This window comes from Cottoperca gobio, chromosome 10 (assembly GCF_900634415.1).
Source record: "Cottoperca gobio chromosome 10, fCotGob3.1, whole genome shotgun sequence".
NCBI classification, from domain to species: Eukaryota; Metazoa; Chordata; class Actinopteri; order Perciformes; family Bovichtidae; genus Cottoperca; species Cottoperca gobio.
This window is the reverse complement of record NC_041364.1, coordinates 18,725,600-18,744,679: the sequence shown is the minus strand read 5'-3', so window position 1 is coordinate 18,744,679 and position 19,080 is coordinate 18,725,600. Positions and strand designations below refer to the sequence as shown.

The 19,080-nt window shown below is 44.6% G+C and overlaps 1 protein-coding gene across 1 annotated transcript in view; it reads right to left on the bottom strand.

The window, feature by feature from the left end:
• efnb1 (ephrin-B1) overlaps window positions 1-19,080 on the bottom strand; it is a 59,664-nt gene that overhangs the window by 28,888 nt on the left and 11,696 nt on the right. Inside the window, exon 2 of the mRNA XM_029442271.1 lies at window positions 5,902-6,179. Within this exon, the coding sequence (XP_029298131.1) occupies window positions 5,902-6,179 (278 nt within the window). The remainder of the gene's footprint in view (window positions 1-5,901; window positions 6,180-19,080) is intronic.

Here is a 19,080-nt window from a genome sequence, read left to right as displayed (position 1 = left end):
CAGTGTGTCCATTTTCCTCACAAACAGCTCATTCCATATCCTGTGTTTCGACAACGCGGTGAAATAAAACCAGTTTGTGCGCTTCATACACCAGGGGGAAGGGGGAAGAGGAGGAGGGGGGGTGGTATGTATATGTATGTGCGTGTGTGTGTACTTAAGGGGGTGGGGGTGCTGATGGACAGCACAGGCTGGTGCTGGTCTGGGGTTTAGATCAGTGCAGGGTTATCATTACTGGCCCCCCTGCTGTATTTCCGCGACCCCTTGTCCGTGAGTTTTGACCTTTCACCCAACCCCCCAACCCCCCCAACTCCTGTCAGAGCTAGATAGACAGCAGGATCGTAGTGGACGGGATCCCCTGCGGTGACAGCCAAGGCACGGGACCTACACAGAAAAATATATATACACAAACACACACCATTTGTTGCTTACTTTACCCCACATCTTTTGTTGCCCTTTCTACCCCATGGAAGGAGCAGACGTAGGAGCGGGGGTGGAGATGATCAAGGAAGAGACAAACGAAGCCGTGGAGACAGAGTGGAGACACCGGGGGTGGACAAGAAAAAGACTGTTGCGAGATTCAAAGGAATGTCCACTCCCTATGCATCTTCTTTTTGTCTGCCACGTTTGACCGTTAATCAGGCCAGATAAGCCGGGTCGTTATAGGCCGAGCAGATTTACACCGCTCTGCTGGCCGGCTGGACCGCATTCCCAGCAGAGACGGTGGGATAACACACTCACATCTTCTAGGTGGAGATAAGCTGGCCTAAAGGGGCCTCAACACACACACACACACACACACACACACACACACACACACACACACACACACACACACACACACACACACACACACACACACACAAATACACATATATCTACTGTACAGGAAAAGCAGGAAAAGTGTGTTGAGTACAGGTGCTGTCCCTCTGTTGCTCTTTCAAGAAAACACACACCCACACATTACACACACACATTACACCCATACAGTATCCAAACACGGCCATTGTCTGGGTGATAAATGAAGTGTGTCATGGTGTTTGCACAGGCTGCAGTGGAATAAATAAAGCAAGCTCTTCCTGTTACAAAGGACAACAACATTAACATAATACCAAGACAAATACTACCTCCGATTACTGCTGACGCGAGAACGTTACAGTATATGAGCATAATAATGATCCACCATCAGGCTGGATCGTGCATTGCCAGCTTCCCTTGTGAAGGATTTAAAAGGGGCTCTAGTTATACGAGTTCAAAGTCTGAAACACTATGGAGCGAATATTCTCAACACTTGCATAATACACACATCAGCAAGACTTCTGTTATACAGCAGAGACACAAGAGAGCGTTGTACAAAAGCAAATTCGACCTTAGGTAAAGTTAATGTTTTCTCTTTGATGCATACCCACGCACATGTCACTAATAGAGTTAGTTAAAATATTTATGATGTAATCAGGAGACAATATGTGGAGCAGCCGGGTAGGAAAACTTTGAGCAGACGGAGAAAAATGCCGAAGGTGTTTTCTAAAGACATGTGGGTGTAATAAAGCTCAAAGAAATATTTCTTAAAGTCCACATGACATGTTGCCACAGGAGCGGCCCCCAAAAATTGTCGCTCGATAACATCACAAGCTTCATGCTTCCCTTGCATTCTGGCTTCGAGGGAGAGTTCGCAGATATCGATTGAACTGCTCCGGATCAAAAGGGAAAACATGTGCGAGATTATTTTAGCTATAGAAAGAGGCTTTTCTTTTGAGAAGGAAGCATGAAGTCGTTGTTTTTATTTTCTTAACATGGTAGGAGTTAAACTTGATATCTTCTGAAGCATTTAAAAAAGATATAAAGTTAAATACTGAAAAGTTAGTTATGTTGCATATCATGAGAGTAGATGAGTGTGTTTATGGCCTGCAGAGCTTCTGTTGACTTCTCACTGTGCAGCTCTTTGGCAGAAGATAGCTTGTTGCATGTTAGTTTAGACATTGAAGCTCCAAAGTCACGAATATCTCTGATCATTTCAATGATTAAGTGAGGAATCAATTACAGATGTGGCAGAACCCCCGACCGACAGATCAACCCCCGACACATGTTATTATTTTAGAAAACTGTTCAAGTCGTTCCAGGAAATGTAGGAAATGACTAACTGAAGAAATAATTAGATAAAGCCTAAGTCACGTCTAGAATAACACTGTCTTTGCATTATGAACTGAGCCACAGCATGTTAGCTTCGGCAGCTACTGCGCTAACACGATGGAGCAACAACATCTAATCTGTCTGACGCCTTACGCCCCTCAGATAAAATACTAGCTTTGTACCTGCCCACTCGTGGTTTATAAATCCCATTAAAACACCAAAACTGACAATGTGTTAGTCTTTCTCTCAATACCCCTCGACTTGCCTGCACTGTGTATGGCAGCCCCGAGCCCTTTTGTTCCTGCTTAAGATGTAAATCTTTAAAAATTGGTCACGCAAGGAATGCAGAACTGATCCAAACTGCCATAATAGTGGGGAGACAGACTTTATTGAGGGGATGGAAAAAGACAAAAGGAGCTTTTTTTGGGAGGGGTTTATAAAACTTGGAAAGAAAGGCACCATATGAACAACTTTTCTATAGGAACATATGGGAATCTGCATGTTTACCGTTAATATTTAAAGTGCCTTAGGTATGCATTTTAATACAGAATTTTTGTTTCCCTATTTATCCTTTTTCTTGTAATCTATTATTATCATTATTTATTTATATTATAATAGTTATTCTTTTTCAGAAATGTACAGATCTGACTGTTAAAAACTTGAGAAAATGCAATAAACTTGAGAAGTGAATTTTAAAAATTCATTAAAAAACTTTTTTTTTTTTTAAACAGCTGGGTACTGTAGTTTTTTGTAATGTAGTTTTCTGTTCCTAAAACAGGAGAAATATTGCATTCTGTTGGGACTATTTTACAGCAACAGGACAGTTTACTGACTCAGAATAAGCTACAGAGCCCAGGTCCATGGTAATAAAAGGAACATGTCACCCGGTGCAACACTGTGGCTCATTTATGTGTTTTTAATAGTTTTTGGACAACAATGGAGCTCTATGGCACAGAGGTATCACCTATCAATATTAGGCTTTGGCTTCTGAGGCAGTGTGTGTTAGTGGGATAAACCCATTGTTGTTTTTTGGCCTTTTCATGGGATTTACTGACAATTACAAATCACCAGCCTTATCCTTAACAGCAAAATACAACAGAACATTTCACCGTGTAGCTAAATGTTGGTATATAATTAATGGCAACTCCTGTGAACATCACATGGGGTTGTGATGACCACGTTGTTCTGTATATTATTCATGCAACATTTCCCAGTAGTGTCCTGCGTGTGAGTGCAGACACTACAGATACAGGATACTTACAGAAAGCATTTCCTTGGTGACCAACCAGAACATGGATCAGTTCAGTTCTAGAACCCAGTTCTAGAATCTGGACCTTATAGAACTCCTTACACTGAACACACTCTGTCCACTTGTGCCAGAAAGATCAACCGTGCTCGACTACTCTCGAGTCTATCGTTACTGACGTGTATCGTGACATACATATCTGAGTGTTATGTATGTTAAACCTTTGAGAAAATGCAATAAACTTCATCATTTAATTTCAAAAAGACTTGTTACACAATATATTTCTTCATTAAAACTTTAAAAACAGCTGGGTACTGTAGTTTGTTTTGCAAACGTTACTCAAACAGGAGAAATATTGCATTTGTTGATCCTCAAGCAACAAAATAACAATTTTCATGAAGGAGGAATCTACAGACCTATCAGGGTATGTGAAAGAGTCTTTACTGGAGGTCGACTTTAAAAATGTTCAGATGTGTTTTAACAAAGTGACTAAAACTAAAAGTAATAGATCTTATTTTCTTTCCAAGGTGTTGTTTGATACACACATATACGAGCGGGTTCTGCAGCTCTGCTGGATTATACGAGGTTACAAGTCTCAGGTAAGCACACTAACACTCCTATAAAACACCAGGCACATGATGGTAATCTCTGCCTTGCCATGTTAAAAGATGACTTTTCTTCCTTGTGTTTTTTTTAGATTGCGCTGGTGAGGGAACTCCTAAGGCTTCAGCGGAAAAAACAGATCCCATCTCAGGTGACTGCTGATTCATTCACATTCATTCAACTTCCTTTTAGAGGAGAGCAAAAGTACTCTGAGAGAACGGTGAGTTACTGAAGCACATGCAGCCGGTCCACCACTACACCTTGAACTCAGCTCGTGTCACACTAATATTACTCTAATGATTTAGTGAGTAGAAGTAAAAAATAAATAAAGCTTTTTTTGAAGCCTTTGGGGGTTTTGAACTGGAGGATTTTGACGAGGAGGATGTCAAACCTCTGCTGAATAATTAGTAGTTTGCAAAGAATTGTTACATTTATCTTCCAAATATGTCAAAACTGCACGCGATGTATAATACCTTCTTTCAGGTGTGGGCAGTAAATGTCTGAAATAAAATGAGGGACGTTGAGTTTGAAGCCCAGATGTTCCTCAAATCCCCAGAGGGCCTGAGCGCCTACGTTTCAGTGAGTTATATTAGATACATATTTATTAACCGTTAAATTGCAGTAGTTTTAATATCTTAGAGAGCTTCTTAAGGGTTTTGAAATTAATTTCAATAACTGTAACCTACAGACATCCTAAAGTTCTCAACATGGCGAAAGACTACGCCAAGATCCTGAGAAGCAGAAGGAGGCTCCCAGCTCCAAACTACTCTGTCCAAACGAGGTGGCGTTCGAGGTTGTTCCCAGAGTCCTGCAGGGCTTCTGGGTGCTTCCTCCTCGGTCCCTCTTAAATATGGCTTTCCAGAAACTTAGAAAAATGTCTGTTGGGGTTACAAAGGTCGTTTTGGGCCGAGTCTCCAATGCGCTCACCACTGTGGAACGTCAGGCTACTTTCTCCCGCTCCATCAGGGATGACATGGTCCTGTCTATCAGAACAAAGATCAGACACACGCACCCACACGATGTGTCGGTGGACAGGATAGGGAGCTCAGTGCTGCTGAGTGAAGATGTTGCAGTGGGACAGATTTGTGGGATGTTTCAGCCCCGGAGCCCCAAAGTGACGGCTCATCTGACACCCGCTGCTGAACCTCCTGCCACCACTCCAGTGCAGGATGATTTAAACCTGGCTGTGCCTGAGGAGCCGCCAACAATTTTGTAGGAATTTTCCAGGTAGTGGCTATATAATTTGGTACTAATTAAAGGGCAAATTGGAATTTTCCTGACAGAAAAGCTACACTTAAAACCAAATTCATATTTTTTTGATTATCAATTTATCATTTAAGACTTTAGTCTCTGTATCTGTTGAACGTTTTGCATCTCCAGCTGACTGGCTGTGCCCTGACTCCCAGACACTCTGGGTTACACTGGCACTTAATTGTGAATTTATTGAATTGACGTAAAAACTATGTTTTCCAAATACAGAGTACCTAATTACATCGTTGTTTTCAAGAAGCTACTGGGACATTATTAGAAAATGATTCTCAAATTAAAGTCCTTTAAAACAAAGTGATAGATAATCTTATAATAATATGGAGTATTCCATTTGTAGAAGTAAAAGGGAAGACAAGTACTTCAAAATGTAATTTAAGTTAAATTAAGTAGTACTTAAGTAAATGTCAAGATTGTGGGTTTGTATCATGAACTCTAACTTTCTAAATGCCTAAACTGTACTACGAGCGAGGCACGTCACCTCCAGTTGTTGCTCTGGAGCTGCTGCACTGGCCATTAAAATACAGTTTTAGCAGAAACTCCCAGGTGTGACTGTGTGTAAGTGAGTGTGAAGCAGATTATTACTCTTCGCTTCTATGGTTAAATGAAGGTTAAAAAGCTAAATCTCAACAATAAATCATCTTTTAAGACAAACTTACAGGTGATGTAGTAGTTGAAGTTCTTCTTGAACTCCAGGCCCATGTAGTTGGGGCTGAACTCCTGGAACTTGATGGTGAACTTGATGTCCTTCTCGGGCTTGTTACAGTTGACCAGGACATTTGGATCGAGGACTGTGCTGCAGCTCTCCGCCTGCTCTCTCTTCACCAGGTACAGCTTGTAGAACTCGTACTCTCGGCCATCGTCTGCTTTGGGACAGATGATGTCCAGCTTGTCCCCGATGTCTGGGTGTATTATAAGGCCCTTACCGATCACAAACCTGAGGGACGAGAACAAAGAAGAATTGTTATTAGCACATAATAAAGCAAGTCTGGAAAAGCAGCCACATAATTCAACAACAGTTTATACAGTCTTAATACTTTGAGCTACAGGAGTTATGGCTTTATATGTGTCTGGCATGGGCTTTTAGGCAGAGCGTAGTTAATTTACCCCCACAAAAACACTACATGTAGCAGCTTGACATTGTTCAGCGTGAGTCGACAGAGCGTTTCACACAAATCCTCCCAAGTTTCTTCTCATACTTGGACCCGAATCAAAGCATACCAAAAGTTTACAAGGAGGAAAACAAGATGGCCAAACACAAAATGGCTGCCACAGAAATGGCTACAGTTAGGATTACACCCAAAGAATGCCACTAATTCTGTTTTCATATTGTTGGACTTCCATATAAGACCTGTGCTTCGACGCTGCTTCTACTTCAGAGGTCTGAGTATCTGAAGGAAAACAACGCGCGGGGGTCAACAGGAAGGTTAAGGCTTCCTGGTTCATCTTCCCTCTGCCATTATCATCTACTGGAAGATTAAGATAATCCATCTGGCCTTACTGTACTCTGCAGCTCGCTCCCTGCTGCCAACTCCATCAGATCAGCTCTAGTTCTTTTTTATTCACTAAAGGTGGGGACACAGGATGAGACCCTGTGTGTGTGTGTGTGTGTGTGTGTGTGTGTGTGTGTGTGTGTGTGTGTGTGTGTGTGTGTGTGTGTGTGTGTGTGTGTGTGTGTGTGTGTGTGTGTGTGTGTGTGTGCAGAGGGGGCTGGGGTACACTGAGTACTTCCAGTGTGTTTGGGCAGTGGTGTGTATGTTTATGCACGTCTGCATGTGTGTGTATGTGCGTGTCGGTCAGCAAAATGGGCTGAGGTTGCGGTCTGATGGGGGTGTGGGGGGGGGCAGATGGGCTGAATCATTGTTCTGGACATGTTTGAGGCTTAAAATGTCAACATGGTTCAGCTCTGCTGTCCCAGTTAGCCAAGCATTAACCCAGACAGCCGGACTGACCACGGGTGTGTTTGTGTACGTGTGTGTGTGTGCGTGCTTTGTGGTCGCAGACAGCGAGCACAGCAGCGGGGCTATCTGCTAGATCTGCCCATGCCAGCGGATTTAAGCAGGATTTAGCTGCGCGCAATGCATTTGTTGTTCTTCCTGATCCCTCACGTTTTAACAAGACATCAGGGGCTGGGCCTCTCTCTGTCTCTCCCTTCTTTTTCTCTCAGACTGTAATCTCACCTTATCTACAGCCCCTCATTTCATCATCACACACATCATTTCACCACTAAATAACTGACTCTTCAGACAGGCCCGGGGAAGGGAGGACTGTGATGCCTCCCGAAAGAGACTGATAGAAGAGTGTGTAAGTGTAAAGGGGGGCTTATGATCTCCATCCCTCCTTCTCTGATGTTAAACACTGGTAAACGGCCAGCCATTGGAAGAAACGATCATTTAAAAAAAGTCCCATTATCTGAAGAAAAACCCCCCATGAAAATGAACATGATTGGATTAAGGCCTTTTCAACATTCATAGTCTTTCTTCTTGGACAGAGGCATTACCAAATAAATGACTTCATTCACAAAAGAGTTAAATGCAACATGAAATTCCCAAACTGGTCAAAATCCTGTCCATCAACCCCCACTTTTTTTCGGCCGCATATGATGTCATGAAAGCATGCGCAGACAGGACCTTGTGAGACGTTATTTCCACGCTATTGTCTGATGCTCGTGAGGGCGAGGGGAGGAGAGGGGAGGGGTTGCACTAATTCAAGGGCCGATAAGAGAGAGAATGCAGGGTCTGCTTTGTCCTACCTCTCCTCACAACACTCTGCATGTGCTCATACGTGTGTGTGTGTGTGTGTGTGTGTGTGTGTGTGTGTGTGTGTGTGTGTGTGTGTGTGTGCATGCATATGTTTTCAGGCGTGTGTGCGCGCCATGCCTGTATACACGTGCGTGTGTCTATGAAGACACGGACACAATCAGCCTCTAATTGGATCTACAAGATGCATCAGTGAGGCATAAACAAGTTTCCATGGCAACATTAGGCTTTGTTGCTGACCACCCCCTCTCCTCCCACCATCTCTCTATTCCCTCTATCCCCCCCAATCTCAGCCCCCTCTATTTCTGCTCCCCAATCTCATTCCCTCTCGCTTTATCCTTCCCTCTCATTCACCTCCTCAACATTTCCCTCATTCGGTTTTCTCTCATCGCCCTCTCCATCCTCCCCCTCTCTCACTTACAAAAAACACCTACAGAAAAACAAGCGAGAACCCAGAGGGGGGGAAAAGAAAGAGCGGGCAAACATCACAATTACACCTAGATTTGATTCACTCAACAAGTAGGTGTTTTTCTATTTTCTGTTTTTTTGTAGGGGAATTGTTGGCAACTTTTTCCCCCCCCCCAAATGTTACATTTCAAGAGAATCAAAATGACTTAAAAGCCCAGCTCTCAAATGAAAACAATGAGCCTCACGCCCCACTACTCAGTTTTACAATCCATTTATTCCATTATCAAAGCGAGCCGTAACAATTTAGATGAATAATTAAGATTTCCAAAAAATCTTAATATCTTAATATCCCTGAAGGATTTAATCACAAGCCGGCCCCTGTCATTGATTCAATTTTCCGAGCAGGCCTCCTAGTTGGCGGTTAGATAGCTATCCTAAGTGAATTCTCCGCTTCTGTTTCCCAGCCTTTGTTAACTGTCTGCTATAATGAGGCTCTGGCTGCTGTGGAGGTCTGGAAGCGCCATCGCAGATGGGAAAGAAGCAACATAAAAGAAATAGGGCAGCAATTAGTGTTTAGCCCAGTTTAAAAGCCCTCCACTTGGCAAGCTGCGGCCCAGCTCCAGTCCAGGATGTGAAACTAAACTGGTGGGCTGGGACTTTGTCTCCCGTTTGTCTCTCTGTTGGCTTAATCAGCGCCACTCCGGTGCTACACACAGCCACACGCAATGGAGAGGAGGAGACGAGTGACTGAAGATTATTGTACTTTTAAGGAGGTCGAAAGGGAAAAAGAGGGGGAAAAGGAAGGTTGAATTGCATCTTTCATTCACGTTGTCTGGAGACTTTAGAAGACCTGTTGATGAAAGGGCTTTGAGTGCACAGAGGAAGAGCTCTGCAGATACAAACGATGTTTCTGGGAAATGACCCTGAACGTGAGAGAACCTTTATTCCCCTCATGTCAAATCTGCCTGAACCAAACACAATAAAGAGAATCATTTTCAAAACAATCAAATGAGGTTGGTTTTGTTTCATCTGGATGGCTCCACGGCATGCTCAATCCTGTAAAGAGCTTATACAAACAGGCCTACGCTGCAGCACAGCGGAGAGAGAACAGAAAACAACTAAGCAGAGGAAAAGAGAGGCGAGAGGAGAACCCCCTCCTCTCTCTTTTTTTACATTCCACTGGTGAATATGAGCACATGATCTCACATATGCTACAGACCACCACCACCACCTCCACACACACACACACACACACACACACACACACACACACACACACACACACACACACACACACACACACACACACACACACACACACACACACACACACACACACACACACACACACACACACACACACACACACACAAAAGCACTGTGGGGTGCATCCTGGACCTTCCAGGCCCAACTTCCCAGCCACCCCTATTCAAGCGCCATGCCCTCACCGACTTTCATATAAAACGCTGCCTACACTAAGGCCCACTCAAAGCCCCTTACAGAGCCTCAAACCAGCCCTTCCCCCAAGCTCTCCACCCCCGTCCAGTCAACTCGGGCCTCTGCCCCGAGCACAGCACTGGCAGGCAGCCTTGGCCGCTGAATGAAAGGACTCGAGACACAGGAACTGTGAGAGAAAGAGGCAGAAACGGCTCATATCAACAGAATGGTTTCAAATTGATTTGTTCCTCCTGAGCAGCAGCGTGAACATACCATACATATCAATTAAAATGTGTTATCCTCTACAACATACACAGGGCGATCCATCTCTACCAGGGGAACATGCCCACAGTCCAGATGCAGGCATCACCTCCTGTTCGTTCTGTCTCGTTTCTGCAGCCCAACACTCAATTGTTCTCTCTCTCCCTCTGGCCTTTAAAGCGCACAAGTGTGTCATGTAAAAAACAATAAATGCACACACTAACACAACAGGTACTCTATTCCCCGTGCTATCAGTGTGGTAATTAACACGCCAGGAAAAGTGCTCCCTCACCAATTATCATTTCTCTCTTATCTACAAAATCTGTATGTCTGCTTCCCCCCCCCCCCCTCCATTATTACAGATGACACTTCCCATACAGCCATATTTACGGTAATATTCCACAGGCTTGCAGTTCTGATATTTTATGGATTGTCATGAAAAATGACAGTAAATCATCCACATGACAGGGTTACACTTAAGTCCATGAAGAACACAAAGCCGTGTTATGCAAAGAGTATTGTTGAGCTCTTGTATAACACATATAGCGGAGGGGATTTAAAACGGATTCACATGCCTGAGGCAGTTTACGTTTTGTGTAATCATAGCATGTAAGCGCATCCGGTTCCCATCCGAGTCAATCAATATTAAATAATTGTCTGCTAGCAAGGACTGTGATTTAAACCGCTTTCAGATCCATCGAGATACAGAGTTGCGTGCTCGCCCGGCATCACAATGGAAACATTCAAACGGCAGCTTCTGAAATGGCTTCGCATTTGATATGTGGTTAAGATCCGCAGAGCGCTGTTGACACAATGTGATCATCTTACTTGGGAGAAAGGCACGTATCATCAAACTGTCAGTGTTTTTGCACGGCTCCAGGGAATTTCGCCAAATCTTAGAACGCTGTCAAGTCACGTGAACCGTCAGCTATATGTTACATTCAGATCTGAAATCGGGTTTGAATCGAGGCTACGCCACGGCAAGGTGAGCTGGTCATAGGTCTGCGCCCGTAGCCGCCGGCTCAACCCGAGTTGCTTGTATACATAGCTGGCTTCTGTCAGGCTGTCGCAGGGGCAGATGTTCTTAGGGAGGCCTGTCTATAAACACACACACATAAACACACGCCCCGCAGTGTACACACACCGATTTCCTCACATGTCAAACACGGTAAACAAGTCGCCTCAATGCTGGTGCAGGCCACACACACATAGAGAGACACACGAACAAACACAAGGATCCTGAAATTAAGCAAAACAAGACCCATCTGGCTCCAGAATTGTTTAGCAAAGCAGGAAAGATTTGACCCTTGTTATAAAAAAGCAGGACAAACCCGCCAACGGGTAGTGGTATTGGATAAACTGGAAACTCAAGTAAATTCCAGTGGGCCAGAATTGGCAACAGTGACTTGCTGAAAAGCAGAAAGATATGTATTTTCCCTCTGTGCTGTCCCCATTAGAGGGACATAAATGAAGATGTCAGTGGCAGAAAAGAGAGACAGAATATCCTGAATTCCACCCAGCAGAGAACTGCTTTTGTACGTGTGAACACAGACACCCTCGCTCTCTCACAGACAAACGCTCACTAGCTTCGGTTAGCTCAGTCAACAGGCTGGCATGCAGAGCAAATCAGATTTAGCGTGACTCATAACAGTTGCACACAGGCGTGTCGCAACACACACACACACACACACCCCTCATGTTCAAGAAACAAGCTCAGTATGCTTGCCCTCGATCGATGTCACATGAGGGGCTAGCATCACACCATCGGCGGCCGTAATGAGCTAACAAGATGACGCCCAGATGGCCTTGCAACAAAGAGGACAGAAGTGGACGTTGTTACCAGACAAACAGGCTGAAGAGGACTGTTGAGCGAGAGGAGAGTGTCAGAAGTCATTAGGGAGGAGAAAGAGCATAATCTGTTTCTTCTTATGGCCTCTGTGGTTTTTGTCAATGCAGAGCCCATCCCTCTCTAAGAGCAGGGGAGTTGGAGCTGGGCTATGAGCATGGGTGTATGCGGTCGTGATTGAACGTCATCCACAGTATCACTGACAGCGAGAGAAGGTTCAGACTGTTGCTCTCTGCTTCTCCACTTATTCATCCCCGGATCCCAGGGACTGAGCTCTTCCAGCTGGAGGGATGGGGCGGGTGAGGAGAAGAGGGATAAAGGGAGAAGAAAGAGGAGGGGAGAGGAGGGGAGAGGAGAGGAGAGGAGGGGAGAGGAGAGGAGAGGAGAGGAGAGGAGAGGAGAGGAGAGGAGAGGAGGGGAGAGGAGAGGATGGGAGATGAGAAGAGGAGAAGAGGAGAGGAGAGGAGAGGAGGGGAGAGGAGAGGAGATTTGGCTCGCTAAACGAGGGAGCTCCGGTCAGTTTCAGCCTGAGTTTAGCACTCATTCTGGGGGTGCTCTGTGACCCAAACACACACAAACCTCTTTCCTCCTTCCCTGGCCATGACACAACCCACTCAAACACACACTCACACAGCCAGCTGCCTCCCATCACTGAGGAGCAGCCACAGATGGGCTCTGCATGCTCCGTAAAGATCTCTCCACAGGCACAGTCTACAGTTGCTGCCAAACCCGCCTGGCCCGAACCCACTGTATGCGTGACTGTGTGTGCAGATTTACGTGTGCCCATACATGCCTGAGTAGGTGAGGGTGTGTGTGTGTGTGTGTGTGTGTGTGTGTGTGTGTGTGGTGGGTGGGCTGTAGAGAGAGGAATCCCCCAGGACTAAGAGCTGCAGAGCAGAGTCAAGAGCTGGACCAGGATGTGAGGTTGTAATCAGTGGCGAACAGAGCAGGAGGGGAGAAAGCAGGAGAACCTCCCAGACAAACAATAGCATCTCTCACACTCACCTGATTGTGTTCAACTCCCACTCGGGGGGGGGGAGCAAAGGGGAAACTAAAGAGAAACGTAATCATAACCATTATCAAACCCACGCAGCTTGCTCGGGTTGTTACCCAGCAGCCATTTTCTGATCCGTATCTCCAACCCCATCGATAAACCCTCCGGAAGCATTTTATCAGAAACAAACAACCTTTTAAATGTTGCAACTCAGACGGCACATCACATGTACTGATAAGCATACAAGCACACACGCACACGCACACGCACACACAGATATTATAAATTATTTAAATTATGTTAGGCTTGGATGGAGCCAGTCATGGTTAAATTCAATTTTCAACAATTGCCCTTCTATCTCAGCATGGTTAAAAATTACTCTGGGGATCACAGTTTTAGACTTTGTAATGAAGCAAGTGAAAAGCTCACTGAGGATGAGAGTCAGGCTACGGTTTGTAGCTAAAGTTAGCAAATTCTTCAACCTCGTGCTAGGAATGAGTCGGCTCTCTGGAGTTGCCCTGCTCAGCAGAAATTTGGCACAGAGACATCTGGGAATCAAATCAGCGAGAGATTGGCCACAAGACATCTCTCAAACAAACCCGACACCCATTACTAATGAGCTTTTTCTACTTCGACAGTTTGGGAAATATAGCCTACTTCTTTGCGTTCTTGCCTCGAGCTAGATGAGAAGATTTATGCCGCTGTCATATCTGTAGTGTAAATATGAAGCTGGAGCCAGCAGCCGGTTAGCTTAGCTGCCTAAAGACTAAAACAACAAGGGGAAGCTGCTTGCCTGGCTTTTCCGGAAGGTAACACAATCTGACCAGCACCACCACGTAGGCTAACATTGCTATAAGTCATTTTTACACTTTAGTTTTTATACAAAATAAACAAACGGGATAAAACATGTTAATTAGTAAGCTTTGGAAGTGCTGGTAGGCTGAATGTGTTACCTTTGTACAGAGCCAGGTTACCTTTCCTCCTAGTTTCACACTCTAAGCTAAGCTAAGCTAACTGACTGCTGGCTGTAGCTTTATATTTAGCGTACAGACATGAGAGTGGTATTTCATCTCCCAGCGAGAAAGCAAACATGCGTATTTCCCAAAATGTCAAACTATTTCTTCATAGAAATAATACGATATTGATCCTTGAAAGGAGATGTCTAAAGCATGGGTCCTGCCACAGAAATATGTTTGGTCTCTTTCAGAATATACAACGAACTGCTGGTAGTTTAAATTTTATCGCAACATTTTATGATCAAAGGGGAGCTGAATCGATACTTTACGAGTCTGTATGTTGTTAACAGGTGTTAATATGACACAGCTACAGAGAGTCTGGGATACTGGAGAGAAACCAAAGGCTTCCTAGAAGAACAAAGGCAAGACATGGCGCAGAGAAAGCAAATCAATCAATCTCTGCCAGAGCACGTCTGGCTTTGACAGCACGGTTCTGAACTCAGTAGTAAAAGATAGCATGCAGCAAAGTTCAAAATACTTTCATTGTTCATCTGTCAGTGTGAGAGACAATTGCGACAGAGAGGGAGGGAAAATACTAACACAATATTTATCTTGCGTCCCTTTCCCTCCTGACTCACGCTTTTTTTAATGTATTCCTGCTATTGTCAGGAGTGCTGGGAGATGGATGGGTAGAGGAGTACGGTAGGTGATATGTGTCTTCTACACGCACAGTGCAGTCACTCACGCATTTCCCCTGTCTCCAATCTCAGGCAACGGCAATAATTCACCAACAAACTGGGCCGGGGCTTTTTTTTGTGGCATTTCAATTGTGGTTGGTTGGTGGTTTTTCTTCTGCATTGTTCTTAGAAACTGCTTCCCTGGGAAACTGGGAAAGTCAAACAGCTGACGAGATGTCACCTCATGAACTCTCTCCTCAGTTTCACACACTCACAAACAGCCACGTCGACGATCTGACACACAACTCTCCCCTCTCAAGCATTCTCTTTTTTCTCCACACAACACACACGCACACACACCACACACACACACACACACACACACACACCCACACACACACACACACACACACACACACACACACGATTCTGAGGATCTCTCATCAACTGCTTGTCAAGCTCAACAGCACACAGCACTGTCTAAACAGGCTGTGCGAGCCGCAGCTTCTCACATGCAACTGACTGTTGCCTTTCAAGGCTGGTGACATTTGATCGTATCATGTCAGACATGTGAGCCCCAAGATGGCTTCTGGCCTTCCTTGCGTTTACACAAGTCATGGTGAAAACTTGCAGAAAATCTAAAGGATTTCCATCGAGTGTGAACACATTCCTCTTAACTTAGTTTCCCATTTAGCCTACAGCGGCGAGAGCTTGAGAGAACGTGTGTGGCGTAATAAAACTTAACTTTAACAGTAATTTCCCTGTAGCAATACCTGTTCACTGTGCATGTCCGTACCTGGGCCTCACACATGCCTGTTGTGACTGGTCATGCAGTGCTATAATGGGAAAGCGTGTATGACCTGAGGAATTATTCTGTGTTCCAACAGGGACATATGCATGCATGAGCGCACACACACATTCTCGCATGTACATTATATGCACGCACATTCTTTAAAAGCCAACAGTAGCGAAACAAGAGAAGATAGGCCTCTCTGTGTGCGGCTGACAGAGTGAATTATACGGTGAGCTAAAGCACTAGCTTCCCGTCTCACACAACGACGCTGGATGGCTTTCAGATGGATTTCGCCGAATCTTGTACAAACAGCGAGTCAATAATGGGGTAATGGCCGATCGTTGAGGAAGAACAATTCACAAGTGATTTGCGGCGAAAATGAGTGTTTAGAGCACTTTGCACCACAGTCTGTCACCCAGCCATAACAAGGGCGTTCTGCCAATAGGTTCCATTTGCACGGCTTGACAGGAGATGCAGATATGTGAATATTCCTGCACCCTGAATATGCGACTCCATATATACACCTCATCGCAGACAGGCTGTCTGAGAAAAAAGGAAAAAAGAAAGATGAAATTCCGCTGATGAAAAGCTGATAATTCTGTCTCTAACGATTCAGGAAGTCATGAAATCAATGACAAATTTGTGTTATGAGAAAACGTACAAGACGTTTTAATCCTTCAGCACTTTGCCTGATATTTATGCCTGTCGCCCGTGCTTTCATTATCATAAAGCGTGTTTAATATTTCTCAGCTGTGCGAGAGCACCGCCACACTACAGATGATTGAGTGCACAAGATTTAGTGGCTCTTTCTGTCTCCCCTTCTCTTTCTCCAGCTGTGTCCACGTACTTCAGGACCTACACGCACGACAGAGTCGACCAAGAGAGGGCAACAGGGAATAGAAGAGAGGGAGGGGTGTGTGTGTGTGTGTGTGTGTGTGGGGGGAGCACTGTGCAAGCACTAAGGACATGGTGCCAACCAGAGAGGCCCACCGTGCCTCAGTCCCATCTCTCCAGCTGAGGGCTTTGATTCGCCTGATTGTCTCCAATATTGAGACACACAATAAACACAACACTTGGCAGCCATTTGCAATTCTAATCAGCCCCTCTAAACTGGCCTGGACAACCCAGCTACAGCCCTCTGGGATATCACTCATCTGACTGCAAAATAATGACACAATCATCGCCATGGCTACGCTCCTACTGCATCCCATGAGCAGAAGCACGGAGAGGATGTTAATACACAGGAGTACTCCGACAACTAAATGAATTAGCCAGGAGATTAGCTAGAGACCAGGTTAATGAATGTGCCACGCAGGCAACTTCTCCCTTCAAGCATTTGGGGAGTGTTCCCACCCCCTTCCCCCCAAAAAAATTAATCACTAGGGGCAAGTAGGCGAGCTAGCAGGTCCACACCTGCTTCTGCAGGGCGTGCTGCAACAGGATTTCAATAAACCATCTTCTTTCAACAGGAAATTCTGACTATGTAAACTTGATGATTGCTTCTTGATAAGGTAGCAAGTTGCAAAATTCCCCTATCTCATTTTGACGTGCTGAAAAGTGACAAACAACCAGCAAGCAGGCTGTGATATTATCGTTATCCGCCACAAAATCTGTTTATGCTGGACTATGTGGAATTTTCCGGATGTTAAGAATCTTAAATCAGTGTAATTCAAGACGTTTAAGATAAGCTGAAAGATAAAAGAGGCTTTATCTTTAACAAACTGTCCCGAAACCGTACATCTGTGAATGATAAAAGCCCATCTGTTGGCTGTTCCGGTGTTCTTTTCATCGGCTTGACAACATGATGGTAATAGATGATTGCAGATAAATGAGAGCAAAGTGACATGCAATCATCTATGTTTTAGCGACCTTGATGTATTTGCTTTAACAGTCACCCGGAAGATGAGAAACTCAAATTTAAATAAAATGAAAATAACAGGCACATCTTATGAAACTGGCTATTTGACTTGCAAATCATTCAGATGATTCATAACGGCGATCGTGCTCTTCTGCCTTTGAGAGCACGCCTGCGTCCGAGTGCGTGTGCGTCGCCGCTCGCAGAGGCATGTGAATGACAGCCTGTCAAGTGAAAGAGATGTCATTATCTGGCTGACGTCTGTATGAGTTGTGACCGGGGGCAGGGTCACATCACTAGCGGGGAGCTGACACTCTGCGGACAGGAAACATTACTTTCCGATTTCCCTCTAGAGGGGAAACACTCTTGTCACAATCTGCAATGCTACTGTTCAACCTCATTTAGAGGTTATTGCAATATGCACGACAAAAAAAAAGTGCGCCAGTGCAGCACACTCATGATAATAGCATGAAAGATACTCATCTCAAAACCTTCTTCTTTTTTCAAAAACAACATAGTGGGGATTTTGTTCTTTGTTCAAAAGGCCTTGAAGAAAGGAGTTTTAGCAAACGTCTCCCCTCCCTGTCCTTAGCCTTTGACTTTTTCTGTGTAACAACAATACAGGGGTTTTAGTTCAGTGTCCTGCAGTCGATCTGTTAGGGCGCTGATAAGAGAAGCTGATGGATAGGTTTAATCAGCCAAGCCCAGGGATCAAGACCACGGGACAGATCAATCAAAGGCTGCGTGGTTTATAAAAGAAACAGCTTGTATCAGTGTCACACGGGTCTCTGCCGGCACTTTTCTTTCTTTTCTTGGAGGGAAGAAACAAACATTTAGCACAGAAAGTATCTTACAAGTGTTGAAAGCTGCTCTAACTAATGCGACTTAAAAATAAATGCAGTGGAAAAAAAGCGCAGTAAAAAAGTGAAAAAGGCACATCTGTAATCACTATACAGAGACTATTAAACTCCTAAGGCAACTCTCCGTGAAAAGCGTAAATCTAAATGTCCCTGGTCTCTAACATAGTAAACACCTCCTGACATAAACTGAAATAAAACGCCAACTAAACTCCTTCTGAAACGTAAAAAAAACATGACTGAAACTAAATCCGCACTCAAAAGAAAAAAGGAACACAACAGAAAGAAAAGGGGAAAAAAGCAGAAAACTATCGACACCAAACAAACAATAGATCTCAGTATGAGAGAGCGGCAGGCGCTAACTAGGACACGGTGGGTTTTTTATACACAGCTGCCTTCTGAGTCTTAAAAGCAGCTTCTTATCAGAGAATTTGAATGACTAGTCTATTCTCTGCTTACAATCTCGGCGCATGATTGTTAAAGACAGCTACACATGTCCCATCCAATCCGAGACAAATTAGTTGCTCTTTCTTTCCTCCCTTGGATGGGAGATCTTATCCAGGCGGACATGCTTAAGTTGTCAGTGGGGTTTTAAAACCCATATTGAACAGCATATTGACTGATGCAATCGCGGAGACACACATCATTAGGCTCATTAACAGTGAATGTAAAAGGGTAGGACGGCCTAACTGGTGTAGCGGGAGTCTGTGTCTCCTCTGATAACACTCGCCTTTAACAAGCAGAGCGGAGGCAAGACGGAGGCTGTCGGTATTAAAATGAAATGTGCGCGTGTGTGTGTGTGTGTGTGCTAATAAATAGCTTGTTGGACATGATGCCATTCTCATTCACACAGTTTGCTCTGTGATAACCGGGCGGATTGTGGCCTCGTAAAGACGCTCCATGTGTTGTTTTAGGAAGCCATTACAAACTGGGCCGTCTCCATTACAAGGGCTATCTGATCATTATTACCGCCATCTGTAAAGCACACTCAAACC